A 12,269-nucleotide genomic window follows, 5' to 3' on the forward strand; every position below is an offset into this window, starting at 1 on the left:
TGGACCTCAGAGGACACCCTGAGCTACACCCTGGACCACAGAGGACACCCTGAGCTATACCCTGGACCTCAGAGGATACCCTGAGCTACACCCTGGACCACAGAGGACACCCTGAGCTACACCCTGGACCTCAGAGGACACCCTGAGCTACACCCTGGACCACAGAGGACACCCAGAGCTACACCCTGGACCTCAGAGGACACCCTGAGCTACACCCTGGACCTCAGAGGACACCCTGAGCTACACCCTGGACGACAGAGGACACCCTGGGCTACACCATGGACCACAGAGGACACCCAGAGCTACACCCAGAGCTACACCCTGGACCACAGAGGACACCCAGAGCTACACCCTGAGCTACACCCTGGACCACAGAGGACACCCAGAGCCACACCCTGGACCACAGAGGACACCTAGAGTTATACCCTGAGCTACACCCTGGACCACAGAGGACACCTAGAGTTATACCCTGAGCTACACCCTGGACCACAGAGGACACCCTGAGCTACACCCTGGACTACAGAGGACACCCTGAGCTACACCCTGGACCACAGAGAACACCCTGAGCTACACCCTGGACCACAGAGGACACCCTGAGCTTACCCTGGACCACAGAGCACACCCTGAGCTATACTCTGGACCACAGAGGACACCCTGAGCTTACCCTGGACCACAGAGCACACCCTGAGCTACACCCTGGACCACAGAGGACACCCTGAGCTATACTCTGGACCACAGAGGACACCCTGAGCTTACCCTGGACCGCAGAGCACACCCTGAGCTACACCCTGGACTGCAGAGGACACCTGGAGCTACACCCTGGACCATGAAGACACCTGAAGCCACACCCTGGACCATGAGGACACCCGGAGCTACACCCTGGACCACAGAGCACACCCTGACCTACACTCTGGACCATGAAGACACCTGAAGCTACAACCTGGACCGCAGAACACACCCTGATCTACACCCTGGACCATGAGAACACCCAGAGTTACAACCTGGACCATGAAGACACCTGAAGCTACACCCTGGACCATACAGCACACCCTGACCTACACCCTGGACCATGAGGACACCCGGAGCTACACCCTGGACCAGAGCAAACCCTGACCTACACCCTGGACCATGAAGACACCTGAAGCTACACCCGGGACCATACAGCACACCCTGACCTACACCCTGGACCATGAGGACACCCTGACCTACACCCTGGACCATGCGGACACCCTGAGCTATACCCTGAACCACAGAGGACACCAGAGCTACACTGTGGACCGCAGAGGACACCCAAAGCTACACCCTGGACCACAGAGGACATCCTGAGCTACACCTTGGACCACAGAGGACACCCAGAGCTACGCCCTGGATTACAGAGGACACTCTGACCTACACCCTGGACCATGAGGACACCCAGAGCTACACCCTGGACTGCAGAGGGCACCTGGAGCTACACCCTGGACCATGAAGACACCTGAAGCTACATCCTGGACCATGAGGACACCCGGAGCTACACCCTGGACTGCTGAAGGCACCTGCTGAGGACGCTGATGAAGACACTGAGGCACAGAAGCCAAGTCAAGGACAGACACTATTTTACTGACTAAAGCCACTTTTTCCTTCCTGCCTCCCTGTGGTGTAGGGAGGTTGGAAAAGTCAAGCTGTGCTGTTGGCTCCCCACTGGAGGACTCTTACCCTGCCCCCTGGTAGACAAGTATCTCCCAGGTGCTCTGAGACCAGAGGGGACTGCAACAAAAATTTTGAGGGGCTCTTTAAGTGTAACAAGGGGTTGCACTCTACCCGCCTGCATACTTGGTTCCTGGGCGTTCTGCAAGACTACACCTGGCTCACTCTGTGCTTGAGCTGTAGCTCAGGGTGTCCTCCATGGTCCAGGGTGTAGCTTAGGGTGTGACTTAGGAGATGCCTGGCAAGTTGAAGGCATTCCATAAGTGTTACCCACTATGATTACTTGCCAGTCTGACTACCAGGGGGGCACGGAGCTCCAGTAAGCAAGGGGAACTGGGAGGGGTGGGGCTCAGCCCAGGCACCCCCGGGATACCTCCTTGTGCCCACTGTCTAGGTTAACAATCACTGCATCCTATACAGAAGGCAATGGCACCCCACTCCAGTACTCTTGCCTGGAAAATCCCATGGACGGAGGAGCCTGGTTGGCTGCAGTCCATGGGGTCGCTAAGAGTCAGACACGACTGAGCGACTTCACTTTCACTTTTCACTTTCATGCATTGAAGGAAATGGCAACCCACCCCAGTGTTCTTGCCTGGAGAATCCCAGGGGCAGGACAGCCTGGTGGGCTGACGTCTATGGGGTCACACAGAGTCAGACATGACTGAAGTGACTTAGCAGCATACAGAAGGGACCCTCCAGGGCCCAGGCCCTTTAGGAATAGAGGTCCGCATTTCTCCAACAGGGAAAGCCTTTGACCAGCGAAGACCTGGCTGAAGGTGAAGAGTTTGAGGATCAGGCATGAAGCGACGCTCATCCTCTGGCTCTGCCATCCAGCTCCTGACTGTTCACGTGAGCCTTTAGCCCTGCGCCTTCCTCTCTGGCCCCAAGTCCACTCTTAACCAGGACCCCGTGTCCAGACAGGTGGTCCACCTACTGCCCTGCCAACCGCTCACAACTTCCCCTCCAACCCTCTTCTGTCCACACCCTCTGCAATGCCCCAGGCCCCTGAGCCCAGGCAGGGGTTCCTGGCAGGGCTCTCCTCACGACTGACAAGGCACTCATGGTGATTCATGGCCGGCCCTTGCTGCCCCACCCCCGCCCGCTTCATCGTCCCCCCATCACCATCACTCCTTCTACGGCAGCCATGCTCATTCCAGACAGCTTCCGGAGTCTGTCCTGCTCTCCTTCTCCTGGTGCCCCTTTGGGCGCTGTGCCCTCTTTCTGGAGCACCCAGGCCTGCCCTCACCCTCCAGCCTGTCTTAAAAGAGCCAGCCCTGCCCTCGCCCTCCAGCCTGTTTTACAAGAGTCAGCCCTGCCCTCCCCTCTCCAGCCTGTCTTACAAGTCAGCCCTGCCCTCACCCTCCAGCCTGTCTTACAAGAGCCAGCCCTGCCCTCACCCTCCAGCCTGTCTTACAAGTCAGCCCTGCCCTCACCCCCCAGTCAGCCCTGCCCTCACCCTCCAGCCTGTCTTACAAGTCAGCCCTGCCCTCACCCTCTAGCCTGTCTTACAAGAGCCAGCCCTGCCCTCCCCTCCAGCCTGTCTTACAAGAGCCAGCCCTGCCCTTGCCCTCCAGCCTGTCTTATAAGAGCCAGCCCTGCCCTCACCTCTGCAGCCTGTCTTACAAGTCAGCCCTGCCCTCGCCTTCCAGCCTGTCTTATAAGAGTCAGCCCTGTGTGAATTAGGACAGGGTCCTTCCCACCAAATCACTTTTATCATAATCATGGTGACAGCACAGAATATCCTCAGCTTCTTCCCCTCGAAGCACCTTAAAGGTCACACGGGTCTGTGCCATCCCCCAGCACTGGCGAAATGCCTGGCACTCCTGCACTCCTGAAGGGAATGACTGGGTCTCCCTCCGGTAGCCAGGACTCGGTGGGGTGACCACAGAAACGCTCAACACAAACGCCCGAACTGAAGCACAGCGAGCACTGACAGAACTTCCTTTGTTAAAAGACAGCAAACTGCTAGATTTCAAAAATAACTTAAGACGAAATTTCTTTTTTATTCCCGAGTAAGAAGACAGACATTGCCAGATCTATTTAGAGGGTTCACCAAAAGGCTGCTAACCCCCCCACTGGTGGTCCTGCCACCAGTAGGAGACTGCAGTTAGCGGGTGCACAGTGGGGACTGATTCTTGGGGCTGCTGCCCAAGGTCAGGGGCTCTTCTGAGAGGGGAAACGGGCTGTCCAGGTCCGGAGAGAGGGCTGGACTCACAGGGCCTGGCCTTGACTCAGCAGGTCCTCAAGTCTCTGGGATCTGCCCTTGGCTTGTCAGCCCTCATCCATGCCGCCTGCTTGTAGGACTCACTTTAATTAATGCCAGAACTGGGCCAACCACTGGGGCCGTGACACTTGTTTGCAGGTCATCTCCTCCTAACAGGCTCACCCTGGGGCAGGAGGGAGAGGGGTGGATTTGTCACTAATTGAAGCAGAGATCAGTTAATGAGGCCTCGAGGCCTGGGCTTCCAAAGAACAAAGGAAAAGGAAAATAAAATAAAGCCTCTTTCTTTGGAGGTTTCATGATTTACACACACAAAAGAAAAGCAAGCAAGCTGCAAATTTTCCAAGTCAGAAACTCCACTCCATCTGCTGGAGTTAGACCCTAACTGTGCGCAGACGTCAGGCGGGGGGACAAGCCGCTGGCGGGTGGAGCGCAGAGGGGCCTCCAAAGCCAACCATGGGTCAGCAACCTAATAACAAGTGATCATGGAGCACTGCTCCGCACCCTGCTCTGTGGGGGAGAAGACACGGGGCCTGTCCCTGTCCCTGGTAAATGTGAAATCCAGCAGAATGATGAGAGGACAGGACATGGGCTGTAACTGAGTGAGTGTATGAGAAAGAGAAGTTTCTAGGACTTGGGGCTGGCATAGAGGGAACACCTCCTCCAGGGGCCCTGCAGCTAGGAGGGGAGGGGAAGGAGGGTGTCCCCAGCACAGGGACACCCCCTGGGGGCTGTGACAGCCCAGCACAAGGCCCCATCCCCTGTGAGTAAGGCCCTGGCTCTGCAAGCCTGGAGGGCCCTAAGTCCCCAGGAACTCTGCAGCTTGGGCGTCAGAACCCTCACCCCACAATCTGGGCTGGATCCGGCCCTACAAAGTTGGGATGGAATGACTGAGGGCTGCAAGGGTGGGGCAGTGAGGACTGGGGGTGCAGAGAGCCCGGAGCCCTGAGAAGAAGCCATGTCCCCATCCCTGCAGCCCCAGGCCTGCTGGAGAGGGCTGTCCCCCAGGACAGTGAGCCCCTTGCACTACAGCCCAACCCAGCCCAGGCCACTCCCCGTGTGGCTTCCTCCTCCTGGCTCCTCCCCACCTCCCCTTACATCCCCTTACATCTCAAAGAAGGAACTTGGGATTTTCAAGCCACTAAAACAGGCACAGCCATGGGCCCCGTGTATCATAAGGAGCCGGAGGAAGGTGACAGAGTCCCTTCTCCTCTCTCACAAGGTCCCCTGACCCTGACCAGCAACCCCCAGAATCAAAGATCCCAATTAGTATGACCCTCAAAGATATGAAGTCCCATGCTGGGTTGCAGGACCACCAGGGTGGGTTAGCAGCCTCTTAATGAGTGATCTAAATGGATCTGGCAATTCTGGCTTCATGCTTGGGTAAGACGTAAGGAAAAGAGAGGGATCTTGGGCATGAAGTGGGGACCCCCGCCCCGACTCCTAACAGGTATTTGGAAGTGAGCCTGGTCCACGTGGGAACAGAGTAAATGAGGCCATCTCAGTACAGCCACAAATCCCTGTTTTGGAGAACGGTGAAATAAATGGTGGTGTGTGGTATCACCACAATACCATATGGGCATCACCCATACCAGTGGGTCAGTACACGGGTGTGAACCACTACATTTATTTAAAGACTTGGGAAAGATGCTACTGTGGCTGCTGCTAAGTCGCTTCAGTAGTGTCCGACTCTGTGCGACCCCATAGACAGCAGCCCACCAGGCTCCCGAGTCCCTGGGATTCTTCAGCCAAGAACACTGGAGTGGGTTGCCATTTCCTTCTCCAATGCGTGAAAGTGAAAAGTGAAAGTGAAGTTGCTCAGTCATGTCCGACTCTTAGCGACCCCATGGACTGCAGCCTTCCAGGCTCCTCCGTCCATGGGATTTTCCAGGCAAGAGTACTGGAGTGGGGTGCCATTGCCTTCTCCAATGGGAAAGGTGGGTTTTACAAAAAGATGAGTATATGCGAATTTTTATTAAGTGTAAATGTTTTTAATTTTGCATTTCCTGATTATTTTTCTTGCCAACTACCTGTACTTATTGGGTAATGAATAAAATAATGAAGTTGTAAAGTGACTCTTACCCTCCGGAGTGGGCTATGGGAGACCACCCAGCCAGGATGGAGAGAGGACCAAAGACAGGCGCAGGGGTGGGATGAACACGCCAAGGTCTTGGGAGCCTGATCTTCACTCTGGCTCTGGCTCAGGCCCTTCGCTGGGTTACCTGCCCTCTGCCTTCAACTGGGCAGATAGTCGATCTAACATAGTCAGTCTACAAACCTCCCCTGCTTAGTACCTGCGGTATTCTCAAAGCCCTGTGGGATTCAAAATGAGTCTATTGCCCCTGTCTTGAGGAATTCACAGAATTCCAGGAGGGCTTGGACATGTGACCACATGACCAAGGCCACCAAGAGGGGACCCAGGGAACACAGGCAAAGACTAAAGAGGAGCTGACATCTGGACCAGTCTTGGGGCTGGATTGCGAGGCCCTTCACTGCTGCATCAGCCACACTGCTGAGCTTCCTTTGAGGAAGGCGGCAGGTAAACACACATCCCCCTAGAGCAGGCTTCCTGCCCCGGCGGGCCTGTCAGCCCTTCACATGGCCGACGGGCACTGCCTCCCCTCCCCTCCTGTTCTCCGGAACCTGGAGCACCAGCCTGTGCTCTCCCTCTACAAAAGCGTCGCCTTCTCTACCTGTGGTCTACTTTCCTCTGCCTGACAGCCCCCACACAGAAACCTCTGCCTCCCGCGCTGCTTGCCCAGCCCTGACCCTCAGACAAGGTCTGGCCCAAAATGCTGAGGGGACAGCCGCAGAGCAGCAGGGTGGCGTGGATGGCGCGGGGTGGGGGCTACTCACAGCAATGGAGACGGCACTGATGACGGCTCCCAGGTAGCCCTGGATGAACTTGGATGCAGGTGAAGGCTGAAAGATACAGAATTTCAGGACCCCAGGTGCCCAAAACTCCCACCCTTGCAAACGGCCTCAGCCACGAGGGACATTCCTGCCCAGTAGCCTGAGGGGCAGGAGAAAAGGAAGGCCTCTGGGAGCCAAAGGGATCCATGCCTCCCTCAGCACAGCTCCGCACATGGAAACACGGGGCAGCTATGTCCAGGGAGACGCCAAAGGGCCCACTGCTCTTCTGCCTTATTCTAGAAAAGTCCTTGGCAGACATTTGACTGGAAGTAGAAAACAGCAAGGGCCAAAATGGCTGGGGCAAGCAGATCCAATTAGGAAAGCTAAATGTTGCGAATGGGCTGTTTGGCACCCAGAGTACGTTCTCAGTGGAAATGGCTATGTTGAGGTGGCCACAGCCTGACTGGCTCTCACAGGCCTTGTCAACCACGCAGGTCTTTCAGGCCAGTAGGAGGCTGTTGCTCCATATTTCTATGGGAAAGTGGATCCCAAATTGTGACACACAAAATTAAGCGAGAGCTGAGGAGCTACGACAGCAATTCTGGAGATGTTTGGTCTAAGGTGAACGGGAGCCAGCCAAGCAGAGCTGTCCAGGTGTGGAGCATTGGAGAGAGATGTGGGCCAAAGGTTTAGATGGGAGAAGGTGGCGATGTTCCCGGAGAATCAGGCCCAGAAGTTGTTCTGTTCATCCCAGCTCATGATTCCCCTGTCACTCCCCACCAAGGCTGTAAGTGCCCAGACCCTCTCCTCCCCAGACTGAAAGTCCCCAAGGGGACCTAGACTTCTCCTCTCCTCTGGTGCCTTTGGACGGAAGTGTAGGGCACTGACACGGGGAGAGAAAGCCTTGCCAGCGGAGTCCAGGAGCCCAGCCCTTCCTCGCCAAGAGAAGGATGACTGGGCCTCTGCTGTGAGCTCATCCAGGAGTGCAGGGCACTTTAGGGGGACAAGCTAGTCCTCTCAGACCCCTCACCCTCACAGGCAGCCCTTTACAAAGCTTTGCAGCCAGCGATCTTGGGGCACCGGGGCTGCTTCCAGGCAAACTTGGAGGCAGATTTAGAGGAATTCAGTCCTCATGTGGCTGATGCTGTCCTGATCCAAGGGCTGCCCTAGAAATGTTTAGAAACCAGCGGGGCTTATCCCTTTTGCCTTCTGCACCACACTCCCACGTGATGGGCCTTCGTCACGCTAGGTGAACAGCCCCTCCCTGGTGGGGCCCCTCCGGAAGGGCTGGCAGTAAAACCCCGAGGAGCAGCCCTGATGGAGGCATGCTACGTGGCAGAGAGGAGAGGGTCACCCTGCCTGCAGCCCACCGCCAGGCGATGGTCTGCCATGCTCACCTTGGTAGCGTTGCGGTTTGCATAGTTGACACAGGCGTTGTGGCTCTGGTTCAGCCACTGAAAGGCAAGGGGAAGGGGTGGGGGAGGAGAAGTCAGGAGAGCTGTGGTCACCTCCCTGGAAGCTAGGCCTGACCCTGGGAGGCCACAGTCCTCCAGAAAGACACAGGTCTCTATTCATGGTGGCTCCATCCACCCCCCAAGGTAGTGCGACCAGCCATCCTGATTTGCCGGGATGATGCAGGTTTCAGCACCGAAAGGCCCCATTCCTGGGAGACCCCTCAGTTCCTGGCAAACTAAGACACTGGCCCCATCCCACCCAGCTGTCCATCTCAGACCAGACCCGGCCCCCTCTCCCAGGATTCTAGGGTCCACGGCCCCAGATGGGCCCACTGCCTCTGTCGCATCATCCGTTTTACACTGATGACTGGACCAAAGGTAGACACCACTCCAGAAGGGCCCTGGAGCGGCTGGCAGCCTTCGGCCCCTTTCAGAATACCGCAGCCCAGTGTCCCGCACCACCTGCAGAGCCTAGACATGGACTCTATTAGGAGTTTTTTTCCCCTTCAGGAAGACTCTGACATTTTCTCCTGAAGACTAACAGGTTTTTCTTCCTGTCCTGCTTTGCCTACACAGACACACACAGAGCTACTCTTCTGAGACAGCCACAGCCCAGACTGCCTCCAAGGGCAGAGACCAGGGGCCGCAATGCTCTTTCACCCACCTCACTACCGTAGGGCTGAGGGTGGATTACCTCCCCCATAGATTTGGATGAGGCTGATGTCAAAATGAGGCTGAGGGCCTCAGGTCACTGGCCATGGAACAAGCATCCAGGTGAAGCCAGCCCTCATCCCCTCTGGCCCAAGGGCTGCTGGGACCTGCTCAGCAGGACCGAAGTCCCGGGGTTTCTCCCAGCGGCTTCTGGGTTGGGGAGGAGTCGGAATGGGGCAACTTTCCACAAGGGGACTAGAACCAGCACTTGTTGGGTGCCCTCTCAGGAGCCTTCTGTTCGCAGGGAAACTGTTACCTGCCAGAAGACAGTGGACGCCAATGTCTGATTGGGCAAGAGAAGACCAACAACCTACGAGAGAGAAAGAAAAGGCTAAGGAAGGCAGAAGAAACCCCCTATACTTTAGCAAAGAAAAAGGACACAGTCACGAACAAAAGTGAGCTCGATCTATACAAACTGATGTGCTTGATCTGTACAAACCAGTGCCCAAAGTGAGTTGACATACAATGAAGAAACCATGGTTGCAGAATTATATGACAGCATAATCCCATTTTTATAAAGGGAAAAAAACCTCACCATATATATCATATACACAAATACACATACATATACATATCTCCAAGCATCAAAAAAATCTTTAGCACAGCACGTAGATGTCCCTGCAGGTCAGTACTTCTTCACATTCTTCTTGAGTATTTCTGTATTCTTTTTAACAACAGACATGTGTATTTTCATAATTGGTGTCCAAGGGAACAATAAAAAGAAAGGAACACACAAAACAAGCCCCTTTATTTCCTCCCAGCTAACCTGGCTTCTTCGCACCCTAGCTGTCCAACAGAATTTTTGTGAGGACTCAATAATATTCATTTCAAAGGCTTTAAAGGAGATCAGTCCTGGGTGTTCATTGGAAGGACTGATGCTAAAGCTGAAACTCCAGTACTTTGGCCACCTCATGCGAAGAGTTGACTCATTGGAAAAGACCCTGCTGCTGGGAGGGATTGGGGGTAGGAGGAGAAGGGGACGACAGAGGATGAGACGGCTGGATGGCATCAGCGACTCGATGGACATGAGTTTGGGGGAACTCCAGGAGTTGGTGATGGACAGGGAGGCCTGGCGTGCTGCGATTCATGGGGTCACAAGGAGTCAGACACGACTGAGCAACTGAACTGAACTGAACTGAAAGGGTGTGTGCTCAGTCGTGTCTGACTCTTTGAGACCCCATTGACTGTATCCCACCAAACTCCTCTGTCCATGGAATTTTCTAAGCGAGAATACTTGAGTGGATTGCCATTTCCTCCTGCAGGGGATCTTCCCAACCCAGGGATCGAACCCACATCTCCTGAATTGGCAGGCGGATTCTTTACCACTGGTCCACTTGGGAAGCTCCATATTTAAAGGCCTTAAGTGTTTTAACAACACAAGTAGGGAAATTTATATATTATCTCTGGGCCCCCATGAAGCAAAACCTACACTATATTTAGGCTATTGAATGAAACATAGATGTCTAGTAAGTATTTGTTGAATGTGTGAATGAATGAATAAATACATACATATGACCAAGTCTGGTTACGTTAAATGTGGACCCATTATTCCCAAAGCCCAAATATCACCTAAGACCTAGACCCAATGACTTTATTCTTTTGGTTTATGTCCAGATTAATTGCCTGATCTTGACACTGACCACATCTTAGACTTCAAGGATTCATGTGTGTCTGTGAGATTTACCTTTTGAGTGCTTGTGTGAAAAATAACATCTACCAAGTGCTGCTGCATATGGAAAAAATGTGCACAGCCATCCACATATTGACTTATTTATTATTCCTGTAGATAAAATGGCTCTTTGGCAAGAATTTCTGTAAGGAACAAGTATAAACATTCAATTCTATGCAGTAAATCAAATTCTAGACATCCTTAGCAGCATTAGTAAATCATGTTTTAAACATTAAAATGTTTTAAAACAGTGAAATGCATACACATTTATATTTATTGGCCCATATCAGTTTGAATAAAATTATATAATGTAAAGCCATTCCATAGCACCAATGAAGGATTGTCTTATGATATTTTTCTCCCCCAAGTAAGATCCCAACTCGATTTTTCTTCACAATGACAGCTTAGGGTGTTGGAGTGAGAATCAGGGACCTGGGGTCTCAGCTTTGGCTCTATTCCGGTGTGGTCTCCAGCAGAAGGCTTGCCCCTTTGGGGTTCTAGCTTTCTTCCCTGTAGGGTGAAGAGGTGACCTTGGATTTCCTATCTCAACTTAAATTCTATTCCCAGAGTCCAAGTAGTAGGTATGAAGCCAATACAGATGGTTCCATTGTCTGTAAAAGGGAATTTTCCCACCAGTCCTGCCAAGAAGGAACCCCAGGGGACCCAGGATCTCCTCCTAGTGCCCTAGGCAGGAGCCAGACCATAACGAGGAAGCTGAGCCTAGAGAGGCCAAAGCTGGGCAGACAAGTGAGCCCACGAGTGTGTGGTATGCATGTGTGTGTGTGTGTGTGTGTGTGTGTACATTCTCCTACCCTGGGATGTACATGTACGTATGTGTATGTCTGCCGGCCTCCTGAAGCCCAAGGAAATAAAAGCTATTTTCCACTGTTGGGAAACACATTCCCTTAACCCACCGGTTTACATAACACAGGTGTGTTATGAACTACATTGCATTCTCCCCCTCGGTTCCCTTTGCACCCCTGAATTGCGCTTTGGGTCACCAGGACCATCATAAGATGTGGCCCATGGGACTCACTGTATTTACCAGACAGCTGTTGTCCAGGACACTCACTGTCCATTACATTGGTCCCCTTTATGAATCCTCTTGGAGGAAATTTTCTGGTTTCAGGATCAGAAATTTATACTTCTGAACATCTGGTTTGCATCTATCTCATAGACACAGGGCATCCAACTGTGTCCCTCTTTGCACTGACTGTCAAGATGTCCAGGCTGGGTCTCCACAACCCACATCTGCCAAGGAGACAGACCACACTGCATGTGTCTTGTGTGAAGCTGGACTTATACCTTTATTTTATCTTTTCTTCTCTAACTTTCCTTTTGTCTCATTTTCAACTTACTTGTTTTTTCTATGGCATGCCTTTTTTATGTGATATTGAGTTATTTTTCAGAACAAACCTGCTAAGTCACTTCAGTCGTGTCCAACTCTGTGCGACCCCATAGACGGCAGCCCACCATCAGGCTCCGCCATCCCTGGGATTCTCCAGGCAAGAACACTGGAGTGGGTTGCCATTTCCTTCTCCAATGAGTGAAAAGTGAAAAGTTAAAGTGAAGTCGCTCAGTCATGTCAGGCTCATAGCGACCCCATGGACTGCAGCCTACCAGGCTCCTCCATCCATGGGATTTTCCAGGCAAGAGTACTGGAGCGGGGTGCCAT

At 53.3% G+C, this 12,269-nt stretch overlaps 1 protein-coding gene across 3 annotated transcripts in view; it reads right to left on the reverse strand.

The window, feature by feature from the left end:
- SFXN5 (sideroflexin 5) overlaps positions 1-12,269 on the reverse strand; it is a 130,357-nt gene that overhangs the window by 55,237 nt on the left and 62,851 nt on the right. For all 3 annotated transcript variants that reach the window (XM_070379804.1, XM_005901331.3, XM_070379805.1), the window contains exons 7-9: positions 9,182-9,235; positions 8,158-8,214; positions 6,764-6,829 (exon numbers count right to left, since the gene is read on the reverse strand). In XM_070379804.1, coding sequence (XP_070235905.1) covers positions 6,764-6,829; positions 8,158-8,214; positions 9,182-9,235 — 177 coding nt within the window. The remainder of the gene's footprint in view (positions 1-6,763; positions 6,830-8,157; positions 8,215-9,181; positions 9,236-12,269) is intronic.

This window comes from Bos mutus, chromosome 11 (genome assembly GCF_027580195.1).
Source record: "Bos mutus isolate GX-2022 chromosome 11, NWIPB_WYAK_1.1, whole genome shotgun sequence".
Lineage (NCBI taxonomy): Eukaryota > Metazoa > Chordata > Mammalia > Artiodactyla > Bovidae > Bos > Bos mutus.